Consider the following 20,744-nt stretch of genomic DNA (forward strand, 5'->3'; position numbering starts at 1 on the left):
AATATTACAGATGTTTGTCTACTTTCTGTTTATTGAGCTCATGGGAGAAATTTACAATATCTCTAAGACTCAAGAGTGAACAACAGTTAACAGGTTTAGCTAATTCAATTATTCAATATTGAACTGAATTGAAAACCTACAGTTGAATAAAAAGGAAGCCATTGTGATATGTTGTCCATAGTGAGCATATAAAAATCACAAGTATTTGAGCACCTATTATGTGCCAGCGTGTCACAATGGCTTCATTTTCAAATGTGCCTTACACCACCAGAACACTGCACTCTAGACCAGCGATCACCAACCGGTGGTCCATGAGGTCCTAAAGGATGGCGACCACTGCATTAGACTATGTAAAGAGTTTACATAACAAGAAAATCTGGAAATTAGTATTAGTCGTTTTTTCCAATAGATACTCATTCAATTTAACAGGCTAATAAGAAAATCCTCAATAACCTTTTGGATGACCACTCAGGAATTTCTGCCTGTTAGCAAGTTCTGTCAGTTCTAGACTATCTATAATAATAAAAGCGTAATATGCTAATTAGACCGAACAGCTGAACGACCTTCCAGACATCCTTCCAAATGAAGCTATGAAGAAAGGGGCCAAGATAGAGGTGGTTAGGGGCGATCAGGCAGGCAGGCAGGCATGGTTAGAGGTGATTAGACAGGCAGGCAAGCAGTTAGGGGTGATCAGGCAGGCGAGCAGTTAAGGGCGATCAGGCAGGCAGGCAGAGGTGGTTAGAGGTGATCAGGCAAGCAGTTAGGGGTGATCAGGCAGGCAAGTGGTTAGGGGCAATCAGGCAGGCAGATAGTTAGGGGCAATCGACAGGCAGTCGGACATCCCCTGAGGGGTCCCGGAATGCAAGTGTGCAGGCCGGGCTGATGGACCCTCCTTCCCTCCCTCCCCCATGTATGAATTTCATGCACCAGTCCTCTAGTATAGAATAATATTCTATGTCTAGACTTATGCTGGAATGATTACTGTTATTCTGATTTGAAGACTACCAGAACAAATAGTATAGCTAGGCAAACTATTAAGAGGACTGAGTGCTTTTAATAAAAGTCAACAGCACCCATATGACTATCAGCTAATTTTTCAATAAAAACTTTGCAGGCCAGAAGGGAATGGCAAGAAATATTCAAAGTGATGAATAACAAGGACCTACAACCAAGATTATTCTACCCAGCAAAGCTCTCATTTAGAATTGAAGGTCAGATAAAGAGCTTCACAGACAAGAAAAACCTAAAGGAGTTCATCACCACCAAACCAGTATTACATGAAATGTTGAAGGGTATTCTTGAAGAGGAAAAAGAAAAAAAAATAAATAAAAGATATGAACAATGGAATGATAATAAATACCTATCTATCAACAACTGAATCTAAAAATCAAAATAAATGAACAAAGAATCTAATGAACAAAATAAACTGAATAAAATAGAACCAAAGGCATAGAAATATGGAACAAACTGATGAATGTCAGAAGGAAGGTGGGGGTGGGGGAGTGCGGGAAGAGATTAACCAAAGAACTTATATGTAGTCCTGGCTGGTTTGGCTCAGTGGATAGAGCATTGTCCTGCAGACCAAAGGGTCCAGGGTTCAATTCCAGTCAAGGACACATGCCCGGGGTTGCAGTCTTAATCAGGCAGGCAATGGGGGGCGTGCAGGAGGCAGACGATCAATGATTCTCTTTGATGTTTTTATCTCTCTGTTCCTCTCCCTTCCTCTCTGAAATCAATAAAAATACATTTATAAAAAAAAAAAAAAGAACTTATATACATATATGCATTACCTAGGGACACAGATAATAGGGTGGTGAAGGCCTGGGGCGGGGCAGGGCAGGAACGGGGGGTGGGGGGGAGGAGGGCAATGGGGGAGAAAAGGGAGACGTTTGTAATACTCTCAACAATGATGATTTTTTTAAAAAGTCAACAATGTTATCAAGTAATTATCAATTTCTAGTTTTAGTATTTATAAACTGACAAGTAAAGAAATATTTAAAAGAATATAAAATTCCTAACAGATTTCACTATTTGAATTTAATTTGCCAACTACCACATATGAAAGTAAGGAATTGTAAAATATAAATCAAACTAAATATATCCATACAAGTGGAATATTACTAAGCCATAAAAAGGAAGCACTGGATGCATGCTATAAGCATGAATCTTGAAAATATTGTGCTAAATAAAAGGAGCCAGGCACAAAAGGCCACATATTATATGGTACCATTTATATAAACTGTCCAGGATAGGCAAATCGATAGAAACAGAAAAGTAGATTATTAATTTCAGGGGCTGAATAGAGGAAAATGCCCTGTTATTAGACAGTAGTGATGTCTGCATTACTTAGTGACTATACTAAAACCACTAAAATATACACTTAAAAGAGTGAATATTATAATGTGTAAATTATATCTAAGTTAAAATATATGTAAAATAAAGCATAAAAATATTCTTACCAAAAATTCTGACAATTCAATATGACAAGTACTTACCAGCTGAAGTTTTGCCATTGTTTCTTCAAGATTCCTCATTTCAGAAATATTTCTTTTAATCTCTTTCTAGGAATAAAAAGCCTATTAGGTAAATACTTAAAAATCAAGAATACTTAGCACTAAGTCACATTACAAATAAGGCCATTTTTCAAGTAGGCCATGCTCACTCTCACCAGTGTGATCTGAGGCTTTAGCCCTCAGCCTCAATTTCAATGAAGAGGAGGCATAGTTGAGGCTTCTCTTTAATTTCTTGGCATCTTGAATACAGGGACCTATTTGTAACAGCTTAAACAAGAGGGTCACTTGAAAATCTTTTTTCGCCTATATATTTGTAGGGCTTTCCTTGAACCCTAGTTTTAGTTTTCTAAAAACTTATGGGATTCTCATTTCCTGATATTCTTATCCTATTTGCTTTCTCCCCACCTGGTACTACCAACCTGGAACCTTGGTACTACAACTGTTTTAATTCCTTTCAACAATATTTTATAGTTTTTAGTGTATATGTCTTTCACTTTGTTAGTTAAGATTATTCCTAAGTATTTTATTCTTTCTTATGCGATTGTAATTGGGATTATTCATTTCCCTTTTTGAATTTTAATTATTCGTGTATCAAAACTCACCTGATTTTTGTGTACTGCTTTTGTACCCTGCAACTTTGCTGGATTTGCTTATTAGTTCTGTAATTTTTGTTTGTGTGTGTGAAATCATTAGGGTTTTTTAAATATATGATTATGTCATCTGGAAACATAATTTTACTTCTTTCTTTCCCATGTACTACCTTTTATTTCTTTTTCTTGCCTAAGTGCTCTGGCTAGGATTTCAGTACTACGTTGCACAGAAGTGGTAAGAATAGACATCCTTACCTTGTTTCTGATCTTAGAGAAAAAGCTTTCAGTCTTTCACCATTGGTTGGGGCTGGTCAAAACCTTAGGCACTATTTTCTCCCATTATATCTTATTAAGAGATGTATTTCCAATAAAATTTTAGTAATTTTACTTAATATTTAATAAGTATTATCAAAATTTGTGACATGTCACACTGATCTACTGATTACTAGTAAGTGGAATGATAACACCATTCAGAGGAAAATGAACTTATATACATATATGCATCACAGTTAACACTGTGAACCATAGTTACAGGACATTTTAAAAAATAAATTATTTCACATTATGTATTTTTTTATTGCAGAGACTTTTGATAGAGTGATCATAAAAAGATATTCAAGCATAGGATAAAATTCTGTGAGGATTTCAAGAAAGGTTTATTTGGATTCTATCAGCTACTTTAAAAGAATGACGTGACAGTTTTATTTTAAGAGATCAATATTTACAATAGATGAAATTACATCCTTTGCATCTATTTAAATTTAAAGATGAAAAATATTACCTACCAACTTAAAAATGTGCAAGGACAAAAACAGTGTTTTTTTTTAAACCTTTAAAGGGTTTACGAGCACAAAATGACAAAGATGACAAACTTTTGATGTTCATTCACAAAGCAGAGATAAAAGGACAGATAGAAATCTTGAAGAAAAATAGGAGTCTAGAGAACTATCTTAGATACAGGTGTGCTTCAGAAACACAAACAACTAGAACAAATGCAAGCTTTTAGAGAGTATAAACCCTTTAGACAAACATGACTTACAAAACAAACCAACCAAAAGAACTGAATCGGATATCAAAAGGGCATCAGCTCATATATTCTAGGAGAATTAAGGAACATTCCCACAGTGTAGACATACCTTTGCTTCCCCAAGTTCTTTATCCGCAGTCTCAAGCACTTCTTCTTTATGTCTTTCCAACTGCTGTGCTAAATGGTCTATTTCAGTTAATTCTTGGCAAAGTTTTTCATTTTTGTTACTTAAATTAACAACTTCAGTAGTCACTGTTTCCTTGGTTTCCATAAGGTCTTGTATATGCTTCTCCAGGTCTTTATTAGCTTGCTGAAGAAAGTCAACCTACATTAAATTTGTAATTTGTAAGAAATATGAAATGAAAAATTATCCTAAATACTAAACTTTCAAAATTATATTTCAAAAAATACTATATTTTTAAAATACAAAATTTAAAACCACAACTATTTTACATTCACAAACATTTTGTTTTGATTTGCGAAACTGATAACATGTGGCTTAATAAAAATATATATGGTCATTGGCTTTAGATTTTCCAGCATGGAAGAAAAGGACAAGTAAAAAATTTGTGTGACCATTTTCCAACATCTAGTTCTAAAACTATGACGAGAATATCACTAAGATGATAATATTATTCTAGACCAGTGATGGGCAACCTTTTGAGCTTGGTTTGTCAAACTTCGCCAAAAAACTGAGCATAACTCAGGTAGTGTGTCACTTTGAGGAAAAAACATTATTTCGCAAATGTTTCATCCTCGGCATGCGGCCGCCTCAGCGGCCGCGTGTCATCAGAAATGGCTACGCGTGTAGGTGCTGACACGCGTGTCATAGATTCGCCATCACTATTCTAGACTGTGCTATCCAATGTAGTGGCCACCAGCATCCACATGTGGCTACTGGGCACTTTTAATGTGGCTAGTCCAAACTGAGATGTGCTATGAATATAAAATATACACAAGATTTCAAAGACAGCACAAAAATATAAAGAGAATGTACAATACCTCAAATACATTTTACAACATGAATTAGAGATTGAAAAAATATTTTAGATACATTGAGATTAATACATTATTAAAATCAATCTCACCTGTTACTTTTTACTTCTTTAATCTGGCTACTAGAAAATTTTATGTTACATACATGGCTCATAAAATATGTGTACTGAACAGCATTACTCGAGAGCTACTGCTGATATTGGTGCCTTCCTCTATTCTGGTTCATCCCGGGCAGCATTGATATGTCTAAATTTCTAAAGGTCATGTGTCATGCTTTATGGACTTGTTTTTTCACTTTCAGGTCAAATGCATAACAGTGAATCCATTACATAGGCAGTTAAAAACCCAAGTTTAATTTTGGTACTTATTTTTTTAAATCCTTTTTTACATCATAAAAGAAATATACAGTCATAAAATTTTTTTAAATAAAGAGTATCATAAAGAAGACTATCCCATCACACAAAGATAAACTGTTAGTATATTTTGGTTTCTTTTCTTCCAGTGTTTTCCCTCTCTGAGTTCATATATACATTTTTTAAAAGCAAATTAAAGATCACATTGTATCTACAGTTTATTCTCTTCTTCTAAATACTTAACATTATGGTGTATATATATTCCTGCCTCATTAAATATTCTTTACAAATAAGATTTTTCAATAGCTTCCCCCTATATCTGAATACTCTGGCTCTATCAAAAATTTCCCACTATAAATAATACTTCAGTGAACAATACTGTCACTTTTACAAACCCGTGGACCATTATAAACAAGAGTTTATACACTCAGTAAAATAATAATAAAAGTCATTACCTGAATATTTAAATGAGCAATAATCTTTTCATTGGTTTTATTTTTAGACTCCAGAGAGAGGATATCAGAGGAGCGGCCACCGTCCAATGCAATGGACAGTCGTTCTATCTCTCGTTCTCTTAATTCAATCTGAAGACATAAAGTCATGACATCATTTTAAAAAATCTTGTTTTGAACTAAAATGATTAACACTGAATAAACATTTATTTGGCTATATTTCCATTTTTCTTATGTTGAACAGTGTGTAAAAGAGAATAACATATATGTACCCACTCTTTATGAGATATGAAATAAATATATGTAGAGCAAAAATAAAAAACATAATGTCAACATAAGAATTGTCAACATAGCTTTCGTAACTATTTCTATGAATAAATTCTTCCTAATTGAGTTTTTGGTGTTTACTCTTCTCCAAAATTAGGAAGTGTTTATATAAAAGGAAATTGTTGAGCATTGAAACTGAGTCTGAACTACTTCAGTGCCTGGTGGAATAAATGTAGAATAAACAATATAAAACACAAATAAAAATGAATTGCTACTGAAACGTATCGAAAAGGATAGGAACCTTGTGTGAATTTAATTATCTATCATTTAGAAAACAAATGTATAATAAAAAAATCACTATTAATTATGAATTCACACTTACATGCAAGAATTTAGAAAAACCCACACTCTTTCAAGCTTTGGTTTAAAAAAAATTAAAAACTAAGCATTCTATTCACCCATTATTGAGCACAGTTCTAGGTATAGAAAGATAAATAAAACATGGTCCCTGACTTTCAGGAACACCGCTTTACAAGGAACACTAGCAAGTGAACTAATAGTTGCTGTGGAATTTGCTGTTTAATGATAAAATAAAGGAAATAGGTATATGGCACCAGAGTAGTTAAGGGAATAAATCTATTTATTCTTTATGATATGCACATACCTATAGAAATTAGTGAAGGTCTTATGAAATAAATATGCTCAAATGGTAATAATAAATGATGCTGTGAAGAGGAGGAGGAGTATATGTTCCAGGCAGTGACACAGAAGTATAAAACAACATGGTATGTTGGAGGGAGTAGAAATGGCTCAGTATGACTGGACTGTAATATACAAGAAAACCAATGACTGGAGATGAGTGCAAAGAATTAGGCAGAAACTAATTATGATAAATATTGAATACTTAACCAAGGAGAAAGATTACTCTGGACTAAAGGATGGATTTGATAAGAATAAAGCCAGAGGCAGGGAAACCTACTATAAGAATGGATGAGAGATGATTAAGGCCTAAAATAAAAAAGTGGAACAGGGTAGAGCAGAACAAATAAGTTTAAGGAGTACTTCTAGGCAGGAGAACTGATAAAACTTGGTGAGTAGAAGGAAGAGAGCAGGATCTAGAAAGACTGCAGAATGTTGACTTGGGCAGAAGGTGAGACTACCAACCAAAGCAGGAAACATAGGAAAAAAAAAAGAGATTTGAGGCCAATGATAAGTTCTGGACTAGGCATATGAGTATGAAGAGCCTTTATCCGACTGGAAATGCCCAGTGTTAAGTTGGGTATATGGGTCTGGAGCTCAGAAGACAGGTTCAAGCATGAAAGAATTTGGGGGCATCATCAACATACAGACAATATTTTAAATCAACATGAGACCACCTGAGAAAACATACAGGAACAGGAGAAGGGGTCAAAGTCAGAATCCTGGAAAACAGTAATATTTCAGGGAATGGGCAGAGGAAAAAAGCAAAGAAGAAATTGTAAGAGGTTAAAAAACAAAATGAAGTCATAGAAAAGTTTCAACGAGAAATTATCAATAATGCAAATACTACAGAGTGGGTCAAGAAAATAAAGAGTGAAAGTGTCCTTTTGGATCTAGCAATTAATGTCACTGGTGTCATTAACCAGACCAATGTATACGTTGTGGGGCAGAAGCCAGACTGCAACAGGTTAAGGAGTGAGCAGGAAGTAAAGAAGTGGACATAGAAGAGTAAGATGCTTTCGAGAAGCTTACATGAGGGAGAAGAATAAGGCATTAGCAAGATGGAGAGTAGTTAAAAGATTTTTTTAAGGGATGGTAGTGATGACTATCATAGCACCTTCTCATATGACTGTTAAGATGATTAAAAAATTAATAATTATAAAATGGTCAGGTAAGTGTTTGGTAAAGAAAGAATAATCAGTTAAAGCAAGGTCTTAAGGAAAAGAAAGGAAATGGGACCAAAACAGAGGGAGAAAGACTAAACCTTAAACTGGAAGAACATTATTCTACGCATGAAGTCTTGAGAGCCTGAGTATGAATACTGCTAATTTTAAAATTACAAGTAGATATAGGAAGTTGAAACAAGGTGATATAGTGAGGAGGATTATAGGTTGTGGAAAGAGTTTGAGAGAACAGCAAAATTCAGAATATATGCTGAGAAAAACAAAACTCAAGCAAAATAATAATAATAAAGCAAGCTAAGATTGATAACCACAATGACTTGGTGGTTTCCATCAGCATGGTTAGGCTATTTTCTCCAAATACCTCAGGCACCTCACAGAGATGATGAAGACTGGTAGGTTTATGTTCATAAAGTACTTTGAAAAAATATAATGAAAATGTGATTATAGGTTGAAAAATACCGGTAATATTCAACTCATCTACATATTTGATATTTTTCAACATCTCTCCATAAAGTTTTTTATCTGACATTACTATAATCCCTTTGCTTTAAACTCAATTTTAATCCAAATAATATTCAAAGTACTTCATGAAAGAGTTATAACAACACAAATCTATATTTGCATGTACAGATCACATCACTCCAAAAAAATGCAGAAAATTAAAAAAGTGTTACCCAATTTAAACTTCAGTAAGCATATTAAGGAAGAAAATCTGTAATTACCTAAATCAGAATTTAGTCAAGACACCAACAGGAAGTATGAAAGAACGAAAGTTGTATGGTCGTGATCTAACTCCATATTAATTCCCCTACTTCTTCAGAAAACTATTTTATGAGATACTATTACTTGTAGAAAACTCACACAAAATATATGGTAATAAAAGAATAACTTTCAAAGAGACATGTTCAAAATGACAAAATCTGTATGTTTAGAGTAAAACAACAAATTAAAAGATAATTAAAATGCATAGCATACTTTAATAAACTATCTCCTGAGATGAAAAAAGTAACATGGTCATAAAATTATATTTGGGGAAGTTGATGATTCACCTAAAAGAAAAACAAAAAACTACTATTCACCTAAATGCATAATGAAGTGAAATGGACTAGAACTGCTCTAAAACCATCTAACCCACTCCAGCTATTAACTCTATTAACAAATTGATTAAAAATATAAAAACCATATAAAAACTCAGTATCAGTAATATCAAATACAACCCAAATATACTTATAATAAATGTATATGCTCTCAATCCCTACTATACAAATAAATAAAAATCCTACCTGCTTGTTGTAATCTCTCAGACCACTTTCCATCATGGCTAATTTTTCTTGTAACTGATGGACTTCCTGTTGAAGTTCTTGAATTCTGAAACACATTCATAACCAATGCTAATATACTTTTGTTCAGTAATACAAAATAACAAGAAATGGAACTAGACACATCCTACCTTATAATAGAGAAACATGCAAATTGACCGCACCTCCGCTATGCCCATGATTGGGCCTGCGAGAGGCTGGGGGCGGGACTCCGGGTGGCCTATCCACCGTTGAGAAGACCAAGATGGCGGAGCCCAATCCTCTTAGTTCCGGGGGTCCCTCCCTGGGCGATGGCCACCCCGGGGGGGCGTGGCCGGGCCGAGCCAGGCGCTCCCCGGGGGTCCCGGGGGCGATGCCACCCTGGGGGGGCGTGGCCGGGCCGAGCCAGCCGCTCCCGGGGGTCCCGGGGGCGATCGCCACCCTGGGGGGGCGTTGCCAGGCCCAGCCAGCCGCTCCCCGGGGGTCCCTGGGGCGATCGCCACCCTGGGGGGGCATGGCCGGGCCCAGCCAGCCGCTCCCCGGGGGTCCTGGGGGCGATCGCCACCCTGGCCTAAATGGCTGGTGCTGAGAGGGATCAATGGGGCCGGTGGAAGGAGCGGGTGGTAGTTGACCACCGAGGGCATCTGCAGCAGCCGGATGCAGAGCTTGGGTCCGCGTTCTCCAGGTTGGCCTCCATGGGGTCCGCGTTGCACCCATAGTGGCCGAGTGGGGATGCTGCATGAGGCCAGCTTCCCAAGCCAGGCTGCGGAAGGAGGGAGGGCCTCTGGGCTGGGAGCACTCCCCCACCCCAGCGGACAGGGCACAGCGAGCGAGCAGCAGAGAGCTACTAGCGGTGGTGGGTGTGGTGGCCTGGCTTCCAAGAGGCTGGCTTCAGCTGCTGTGGCCTGCGCTGAGGTGGCTGGTGGTGGGGGCAACTGCGGGGGCGCATCCGAGGCTGGGGCACTGGGAGACGTGGGACTGCAACCCAGAAAGAGAGGCTCCGGAGGACCTGGTCACCGACCTCCGGCATTGAAGCCGCCTCCTACAAGATGTATCCTAGCCTAGGTGTGTGGGAAGCAGGTTCAGGAACCTCTCCCTTTGCGGCGCCAGAGCGCAGGCCTGCCAGCGCCCCAGAGGAGACCCCCACCAGGATCGGGGGCTTGACCAGTCTCTAAACCAGGGCGGCCATTAGCCCAGGCCTGCCAGCACCCCAGAGGAGACCCCCACCAGGATCGGGGGCGTGACCAGCCTCCAAACCGCCAGTGACCCTAACCCAGGCCTGCCAACGTCCCAGAGGAGATCCCCACCAGGATCGGGGCGTGACCAGTCTCCAAACCAGGGCGGCCATTAGCCCAGGCCTGCCAGCACCCCAGAGGAGACCCCCGCCAGGATCGGGGGCGTGACCGGCCTCCAAACCGCCCGCAGCCCTAGCCCAGGCCTGCCAGCACCCCAGAGGAGACCCCTGCCAGGATTGGGGTCATGGCCAGCCTTCAAACTGTGGCGGCCCCTAGCCCAAGGAGGCCTCCTGGCCGAGGACGCCTGAGTCTGTTCTTGACCTAGGGCCGGGTTCTCCCCGCAAGGGACTCAGAAGCCGCCAGAGTCTAACTGCCAGTCTCTGGGAGTGCATCCACTGTCCACCAAAAAGTAGGGCCATCAAACCATTCAGTCTCAGTGCAGGCACAGGTCCGTGGCTGACGGGGTGGAGGCCAGACCAAAACAAAACAGCAGAAACACCCTGCCCACCTGGGCGGGTACTACTCTAGTCCACGTGACCTGGGCAGTGTAGAAAGCGCTACCTTCTCCCAGGTCCTGTGCTGGCACCGCCGCCTCGCTCACCCTCAAGGCCCCCTGAGTCCTGACAGCAAAGTGTGTGGGGCATTCTGCAGGAGTTGTGCCCTTCTGGGTGCTTTTGCCCAAAGACACACTTTGGGATGAATTCAGAGCCACATCTCATTTCCCATGAGACTGGAAGAACCATGTAAAAGGATTTTGACAAAAGCTTTCCACATCTGTTTATTCTTTTGAATCCATAGAACGACCTTAAAAAAAGCATTCGGGCCACCTAAGAAAGAATGCACTTTCTGGCCAGAGCACGCAGGATTCTTTTGCCCAACAGGTTAAAGGGAGCAGAGCTGGCACAGTGGGAATGGCCCTGGTGCCCTATGAGGAGACCGGGGGAATGGGGTTGCCGAAATTCCATAAGCCTCTTGCCACTTTCTCCTTTGCACTGGAGGCAACTGGGAATCACAGCCGTGATTTGGGACATGGTAAGGAAATCTTGAGGGGCCTCTGAAAACATCTGCAATTGAATATAAGACTGGTCTTTATTTAAAAAGAAATAAAAGAACAGCTTTGTTGAGATATAACCCATATACTGTACATGTCACCTAAAGTGTACAATGAACTGGTTTTTTAAAGTAAATTCAGAGTGGTACAACCATCACCATGCTCAATTTTTAAATATCTTCATGACCCATCCCCTCCAAAAAAAACTTCTACCCACTGGAATCACTTTCCTGATCATCTTCCCCAAAATAGATTGCACTTTAAAGGTGGGTAAAGGAAAGTTGAGGCAAGTTAAAACACTGCACAAAGGATATTGTAAGATGACAAAGCCCAAAGTGAAGATCATGTGTTTTCTCTAAAAAATATATATTTTTAAAATTTCAGAAAGGGAGAGGGAGAGAGAGATAGAAACATCAATGATAAGAATCACTGATCAGCCGAAACCGGTTTGGCTCAGTGGATAGAGCGTCGGTCTGCGGACTGGAAGGTCCCAGGTTCGATTCCGGTTAAGGGCATGTACATTGGTTGCAGGCACATACCCCGGTGGGGGGTGTGCAGGAAGCAGCTGGTCGATGTTTCTCTCTCATCGATGTTTCTAGCTCTCTATCCCTCTCCCTTCCTCTCTGTGAAAAACCAATAAAATATATTAAAAAAAAAAAAAAAAAGAATCACTGATCAGCTGCCGCCCACAGGCCCCCTACTGGGGATTGAGCCCGAAACCCAGCCATGTGTGCCCCTGATCAGAATCAAACCTGGACTCTTCAGTCCACAGGCCGATGCTCTCTCCATTAAGCCAAACTGACCAGGGCCATGTGTTTTCTTCAAGTTCTGCGTGGTTGTAATGGTCCCCAAATCTATACTAATAAAAAGGTAATATGCTAATTAGAGTGGTTGTCTTCCGGACATCTTTCCAGACAAAGCCGCAGTGGCTACAAAGGCCAAGGCTCAGGCAGCCATAACCAGCTGCAGTGGCAGCAGCATTGGGGTTATGGGGGTGGTGCCTCCAGAGGGAGGCCAGACTGGGGGCCAAGGCACAGGCAGTTTGGGGTGATCAGGCTGATAGGGGAGGGCAAGGTAGGGGCAATCAGAATGGCAGGAGATCAAGGTAGGGGTGAGCAGGCAGGCAGACAGTGGGGTTAGGGACAATCAGGCAGGCAGGCAGGTGAGTGGTTAGGAGCCAGCGGTTCCGGATTGTGAGAGGGATGTCCGACTGCTGGAAGTTGGACATCCCCTGAGGGGTCCCAGATTGAAGAGGGTGCAGATTGGGCTGAGGGGCACACCTCCCCCACCCCCCCCACCCCCCAGTGCACGAATTTCGTGCACCGGGCCTCTAGTTCTTTTATAAACTCTCTACTTTTTGTTTCTCAATGAATTATGAAGTGTTGTACCATACATAAATGGAGTATATAATCTTTCAGAGTTAATTTTATAAGAATCATAAAGAACTGAGTGGTAAATAATTTGAAATTCAGATACATTATGCAATAAAAGACCTACTATTGCATTTTGATCCTTAGGACAACTCTTTGAGATGCTGTTGGTAATGCTTAGGTTCAGGAAATTGAGGGTAAAGTCCAAAATTCATAATATTAAGTGAAATAAGGGCCTTAAACAGGTTTTCTGATCCTAACTAATCCTGTATTTTCTAAAAAACTATCCTATAATCCTGGAGAGAAGAAAAATATTGATATATACTACAATTTCCTAAGTAATTACAGCAAAAAAATAAAAAAGCCACTCTTTTCTGGAACCTATTAATTCCAACAGAATCAAGATTTGTCCAAATCACCTGAATTCTACAATTGCCCAAATGTATTTGTACTACATCCAGCCTTTCCAAGCATCTAGAATAATAAAAGCGTAATATGCAAATTGACCGAACGACCGAATAGCAAAACGACTTTCCAAATAGAGGCACGACCTTCCAGACGACCACACAATGACACCCATTGGCACCAGGCCAGCCAAGGTGATGCGACGTGATTGGTCAGGGGGCCCCATCATTGCCCCATGATCGCCCTGCAGAGGGAGGCCCAGGCCACCAGACGGCGGGGCGATCAACTAAGGGGCTCCGTGATCGACCCAAAGAGGGAAGCGTAGGCCACCGACGGGCAGGCTGCGGCGGGTGGGCGAGGCCTCCCTCTGTAGGGGTGATTCATGGCAGAGCCCCAGCTGGGTGGGCAGGGCCTACCTCTTTGGGGTGATCAATCGTGGGGCTCCCGGACTGCGAGAGGGCACAAGCCAGGCTGAGGGATGTCCCCCCACCTCCCGTGCATGAATTCCATGCACCAGGCCTCTAGTTAATATATAAATGACACAACTACATTCCTACCGGAAAGATAAAGCCTGAAATCAGGTCTGCTTTAAGAAACAGTTTCCATGGAGTGGAGTGAGTAAGGCTGGACACAGCTCATCCCTGCTATTATTGGAACCACATTTTCTACTCATCTAGGCTTAGGAGAAGAGTACGTATCCAACTGCACTCAAAAAATGCACAAATGACTGAATGTAAATACAATTTGCATGTGCAAATTAAAACAAGATAATCAAGAGACTAATGCCACCTATGATGGCTTAATAGAAAAAAAAAATGATAAAGAGAAAGGTAAAGTCAGAAAATGATATATATGCAGCTAAACAAACCCTCCTTAAATAATACTAACGTATTTTTTAAGAAGCCCTAGATAATAACTGTAACAGAAACACACAAAATATTTCATGATTAAGGTTAGATAACTGTATAAATACAGGTACATTAACATTGTGTGAAAATAACTGAGCTAAGAGATCCTACTGAGTACCCTAACCATAGTTACCTTTCTAGGTTCTTATATTGATACTAGTGGCCTGGTGCACGAAATTCGTGCACGGGGAGAGGGAGGTGTTCCTCAGCCCGGCCTGCACCCTCTCCAATCTGGGACCCCTCGAAGGATGTCCCACTGCTGGTTTACAGGGATCGGCCGTTGGACATCCCTCTCACAATCCAGCACTACTAGCTCCAGCCGCTCACCTGCCTGCCTGCCTGCCTGCCTGATTGCCCCTAACCACTCTGCCTGCTGGCCTGCTTGCCCCCAACTGCCCCCCGCCGCCAGCCTACTTGCCCCCAAATGCCCCCCCACCAGCCTGATCACCCCCCAACTGCCCCCTCCTACTGGCCTGCTCGCCCCCACCTTCCCTCCCCCCCACTGGCCTGCTAGCCTCCAACTGCCCCCCCTGCTGGCCTGCTCATTCCAAACTGCTCCCCTGATGTCCTGATCACCTCCAACTGACCCCCACTGACGGTCTGCTTATCCCCAACGGCCCCGCCTCCCACCAGCCTGATCACCCACAACTGCTGTCCCATCCTGGCCTGATCACCCCCCCGGTGACCCAAGCTCCCAGCCCCTCCTTTTTGTCTTTATTTTTTTTCAGCGCCTCCTTGAGTGGAGGTCAGGGCCGGCTAGAAGCAAGTATCTGGAACTTATTTTTCTTCTATAATTGAAACTTTGTAGCCTTGAGCAGAGGCCAGGGCTGGCCAGGGCAGGGCGGGAAGCTTGGCTTCCTCCATTGCCGGGGCAACCCAAGCCTCCTGCTTACTCCAGCTCCATGGCCGCTGCCATCTTGGTTGAGTTAATTTGCATACTCGCTCCTGATTGGCTAGTGGGCGTAGCGGAGGTACGGTCAATTTGCATGGTTCTCTTTTATTAATGTAGATTAATAAAATGGAAAAACTGCCCCATAGTCTCTGCATAATCCACAAAATTAAAAGTAATCTGCACTAGCCCTGGCAAGGTGTCAGTTAATTGGAGTGCATCCCATACACCATAAGGTTGTGGGTTCGATTCCCGGTCAGGGCACATACCTAGGATGCAGGTCAATCCCTGGCCAGGGCACATACAGGAGGCAACCAATTGATGTTTCTCTCTCATATTGATATGTCTCTGTCTTTCTCTCTCCCTTCGTCCCTCTTTAAAATCAATAAATATATCCTCAGATAAGGCTAAAATAATAATAATAAATAAAAGTTTTCTGCACTATTTCTATTGGTGTATTCCATATTTTAATGTTTCTCCAGCTATGACCATAGAAGCTGTCACTAGTGCTCTCTTGCTCCTTTGAACCCCTCATAATTTTTTTTTTAAGTTTTTATTGATTTCAGATAGAAGGATGAGAGGAGAGGGGGAGAAACATTAATGATGAGAGAGAATCATCAATCGGCTGCCTCCTGCATGCCCCCACTGGGGACCGAGCCCGCAACCCAGGCATGTGCATGACCTCCTGGTTTGTAAGTCAATGCTCAAGCACTGAGACACACCAGCTGGGCCCCATAATTTTCTTAATAGCATTTTGTGTATTCTCTTGTCTCATCTTCACTGCAAGATTGTGAACTTCTCAAAAGCAGCAACCCCCTTTTTACTCATTTTTACATCCCTAGAACACTTACATCGTGCCTTTCCTAGAAAGCTTAGTTGAAACAAAATGTGTATCTGATTGCAATTTAAGCAAACGCAAACATATAGAACTAAAGAATCATGAAGCAAGAATTTTGAAGCAAGAATTTCAAAGCCAATTGCAAATCTATCCATGTCCATCAGCATTTGACATAAATCTGAAGTAATAAGAGTCCTGTAAAAGAGAACTTTACTTTGGTTGATGAAACCAAATGTCAAAGCAACTCTACTGAAATAGATTCTGAATGGCACTAAACAGTTTTAAAGCAAATATGGACAGAAACAGCAGGCATATGATCTATCTGAAATCAAAGTTACAAAACAAATTAAAAAATTGTATATTCAGAATACATTCAGAAAGTATTTACTGAGTGCTTTTGCAAAGCTCTCAGCTAGGCACTGGAGATACAATAGTTAATGAGACAAAAGCTCCACAGTCAAAAAATAACTTGGTTAATTAACTAAAGTCAACAAGAAATTATTTAATGCACCTGTTATCAGCCACTTGTAGGAGGTCTGCAATGTAAGGGTCATCTGGCTGAGGAACTGGATAGGAACTGACTTCAGAGGGAGGGACTGGTTGGTCAATTTGCATTCGCTGGCGCCTAAAAGCAATACTTCTTTTCTTGCCGCCTAAAGAAAACAAATGTATATTTCAAAAAAAAAATTATAAACAAACAAACCACTGTCTTAGAATTAAATATTCCAGAAGGTTGGCCTTTTTGTTATACAGTATGTCTCTAAATCATCTTATATATGGATAAAATGTTTTCTCCCCCATATATAAATACCCACCCTGATCTTTAAATGATGCCTTCCTGAAAACTTCAACAGATATGGTTATAAAACAAGTTTTATTTTCTGCACGCATGGCATGTGTGCCCAGAATTAATCTATGCCTCCAGTAGATGGGGACCAGATGTTGGCAAGATTAAAACTTGAGTGTGCCTTGTGGCATTTATTATTGTGAGCTCAAGAAGTTACCACCAATGGAAAACTGTCAAACAAGGAGCTCAAGACAGTGAGAACTGCCTTAATACACATGCTTATTAAGCAATGCCAAAAGAGCAGATAACTGAAATTTTAAGTAGTAAAATTAATATATAATGGAATGTCAACTGTAATATAAAATCATGCTGTAACCTGAATTAGTAGGGAACCTTCTCTAATAAAATGGTAATATGCAAATTAACCATCACTCTGCTACATAAGCCACGCCCACCAGCCAATCAGGGCGAGTATGCAAATTAACCCAAACCAAGATGGCTGCAGCCACAGAGAGCAAGGTTTCCCAGGTAACAGAGGAAGCCAAGCTTTCCATAGCCGTTGCAGGCCTAAGCCTCCACTCAAACTACAAAGTTTCAATTATAGAAGGTAAACAAATTCAAACAAATGGTGGCAGAATGGAGCTTGAGAGAGCAGGCCAGGGTTGCCGGTGGCAACAGGGGAAGCAAAGCTTTCTGCACACCCTGGCCGGGCCCACCTGCTTAAGGCTACAAAGTTTCAATTGTAGAAGGAAAATAAATCCCAGATACCAGGGCCTCTGCTTGGGTTGCCAGGGGGCATGGCCGGCCTGCAAACCACCACAGGCCCCTTGCTCAGGCCACTCCACACCCCAAGGGAACCCCACCCTGATCCAGGACACCCTTCAGGGCAAACCAGCTGACACCCACCCCTGTACCAGGCTCTGTACTATATAATAGCCCTGTACTATTTTATCTAATAAAAGAGTAATATACAGATTGATCATCACTGCAACACACAATATAGCTGCCCCCATGTGGTCAAAGATCCTGCCCCCATGTGGACACAAGATGGCCACTACAAGATGGCCAGCAGGGGAGGGCAGTTGGGAGGCACCCGGCCTGCAAGGGAGGGCAGTTGAGAGGGACCAGGCTTGCAAGGGAGGGCAGTTGGAGGCAATCAACCCTGCAGGAGAGGGCAGTTAGGGGTGACCAGGCCGGCAGAGGAGGGCAGTTGGAGGTGATCAACCCTGCAGGAGAGGGCAGTTAGGGGTGACCAGGCTGGCAGAGGAGGGAAGTTGGGGGCAAACAGGCTGACAGGGGAGCAGTTAAGCATCAACCAGGCTGGCAGCGGAGTGGTTAGGGGGTGACCAGGCTGGCAGGCAGTAGCAGTTAGGGGCAATCAGGAAGGCAGGCAGGCAAGCAGTTGGGAGCCAACAGTCCTGGATTGTGAGAGGGATGTCCGACTGCCTGTTTAGGCCCGATCCGGTGGGATCGGGCCTAAACGGGCAGTCGGACATCCCTCCAGGAGTCCCAGATTGGAGAGGGTACAGGCTGGGCTGAGGGACAACCCCCAGCTGTGCACGAATTTCGTGCATCGGGCTTCTAGTATTTTACTAATTATCTTTAAAAATAGCAGGAGTGATTTCTTTTTATGAATAAATATATCCTATCTTAGTGCAAACCACATTGATAATTTATCTTTTTCAGCATCTAGCTAAGATTATACATGTTCTTAAAAAACTCACTGATCCTCGTAAAGAAAAACATAACCCACAACTTTGTATTCCTTAGAATCCTAACAAATTTGGTATATTCTTACATCTCTCGTTCTGAGGATGAAGCAACCGAGTCAAAAGTATTTAAACAGAAGCATCGAACACACTGTCAAATTACAGCAGGAAGGCTGGGGAGGGGGGAGGGAGGTAAGAGATCAACCAAAGGACTTATATGCATGCATATAAGCATAACCAATGGATGCAAGACACTGGGGGTTGAGGGCATGTATGGGAGTGGGGTGGGGGGGGGGGGCAATGGGGGGATATGGACACATGTAATACCTTAATCAATGAAAAAAATAAGTATTTAAACGACCTGCTTGTAGTTACACACCTAAACAAGACAAACCATTTTCTTCTTCCCTTATCTACTGATTTCCTATCTTAATTGCTCCTCAATTTCTTTCATGACCTTCTTCTTCCATAAGTCCCTTAAATACGAACTTCCCTAAGGTCTCTTTGGTTCTCCTCTCTTCCCAAACTACACAATCTCACTATATAATTCCACAGCTTCAATTTCCAAGATACTCCAAAGGCTTCCAACTTGAATCTCCATCTGGGACCACACTTCTAAGAACAGATCTACATACCCCACTGCATATTGGAAATCTCAATGTGATTGTCCCATGTAACACCCTCAACATATCCAAAGGTAGATTTCTGCCCCCACCTCCCACATTCCCTAGCTTGAGAAATAATACCATTATCCACCCAGAGAAGTCTGAGAATTCCCCTTACCTTCCAAGCCTACCATATTCAGTTACTAAATTCTACAGATCACATCCCTGAATCTTTCTTGAATCTGTCCTATTCTTTTCTCAGGAAACCAGGTTATCCTCTTTTTTTCTCAATCTTCCAGTTATTTCTGAGATCTTCCCCACTTTTCCCCACCTTTTCTGCCATTGGCTCAGTCTGCCTCTCATTTCCTGCCACCTTGAGCTCCACTGATTCTTCCCCACCCTAGCCTCTCAATTCCTAATCTGACAACTCTCATGAGTTTCTTCACTCAGTTTCAAGTACATAACAACATGATTGTGCTTGGACTCTGTCTCTACTTAGAACTATATTAGCTTTTGATCTTCAACTCCCTTCTAATCATAATCTTCATCTGACCAAGTCACTATTGGTCCATCTGTGCTCTTTAATTTCCCAATCTCTACCTAATCTCATATTCCTGCACTTTTCTATGCCTCATTTACTCCCATAATCTTGATCCCATGGCTCAGATATCCCAAAGACCTTGTCATTAGTACTGGACATCATGCCTGAACAACCATCAATTTGGATATGGCCCATCATCTTTTCTCTTGTTCAAGAACTGAACATAAAGGTAAAAATAGTAAAATAAACTAAGAAATTACATCTTTTCCAAATTCTTTAAGTATGGATCACTTTTATAACTAAAACTAGAGGCCTGGTGCACGAATTTGTGCACCAGTATGGTCCCCTGGCCTGGCCTGAGGGACCAGGATGAAACCAGTTTTCTGACAGCCCCTGAGGGATCCCGGATTACGAGAGGGCACAGGCCAGGCTGAGGGACCCCACCAGTGCATGATCGGGGCCAGGGAAGAACTGTGGGAGGGCTCCAGGGCGTGTCGGGCCCATCTCGCTCAGTCCCAATCAGCCGGACCCCAGCAGCAAGATAACCCACTGGTTGAAAAGTCTTCCCCCTGGTGGTTAGTGCATGTCATAGTGACTGGTCAACCGGTCAACTGTCTGGACCCTGGTGTTCAGTGTACGTCATAGTGAGTAGTTGAGCAGCCTTAGCATATCATTAGCATATTACACTTTGATTGGTTGAACAAATGACTGAAGGACCAGACACTTAGCCTATTAGGCTTTTATTATCTAGGACTAGTGGTGCGGTGCACGAAATTCGTGCACATTAAAAGGGGATTAATTAGAGGAAATAATTTAATATTGCTATTTGCCCTTTCTCTATAATAGAAGTGTCAGAGATGAAAGAAAATTAGTAAAATGTATATGAAAACCTTCCTCCTGTCAAGAGTCTGGGGTGCACCACGGGACCCAGAGTCAAGTCCCCGCCCATCCACATGCACCTCAAAATCGTGGGAGACCCAGATCCGGCCAGTCCCACCTTTGTCAAGCCCCGTTGGGCAGGGGACAT

The 20,744-nt window shown here is 41.8% G+C and overlaps 1 protein-coding gene across 1 annotated transcript in view; it reads right to left on the bottom strand.

Moving 5' to 3' along the window:
• Positions 1-20,744, bottom strand: part of CEP135 (centrosomal protein 135) — a 73,763-nt gene that overhangs the window by 44,121 nt on the left and 8,898 nt on the right. Inside the window, exons 5-9 of the mRNA XM_054728919.1 lie at positions 16,587-16,728; positions 9,365-9,449; positions 5,935-6,063; positions 4,240-4,455; positions 2,496-2,561 (exon numbers count right to left, since the gene is read on the bottom strand). Coding sequence (XP_054584894.1) covers positions 2,496-2,561; positions 4,240-4,455; positions 5,935-6,063; positions 9,365-9,449; positions 16,587-16,728 — 638 coding nt within the window. The remainder of the gene's footprint in view (positions 1-2,495; positions 2,562-4,239; positions 4,456-5,934; positions 6,064-9,364; positions 9,450-16,586; positions 16,729-20,744) is intronic.

The sequence above is a fragment of the Eptesicus fuscus genome, chromosome 2, assembly GCF_027574615.1.
Source record: "Eptesicus fuscus isolate TK198812 chromosome 2, DD_ASM_mEF_20220401, whole genome shotgun sequence".
NCBI classification, from domain to species: domain Eukaryota; kingdom Metazoa; phylum Chordata; class Mammalia; order Chiroptera; family Vespertilionidae; genus Eptesicus; species Eptesicus fuscus.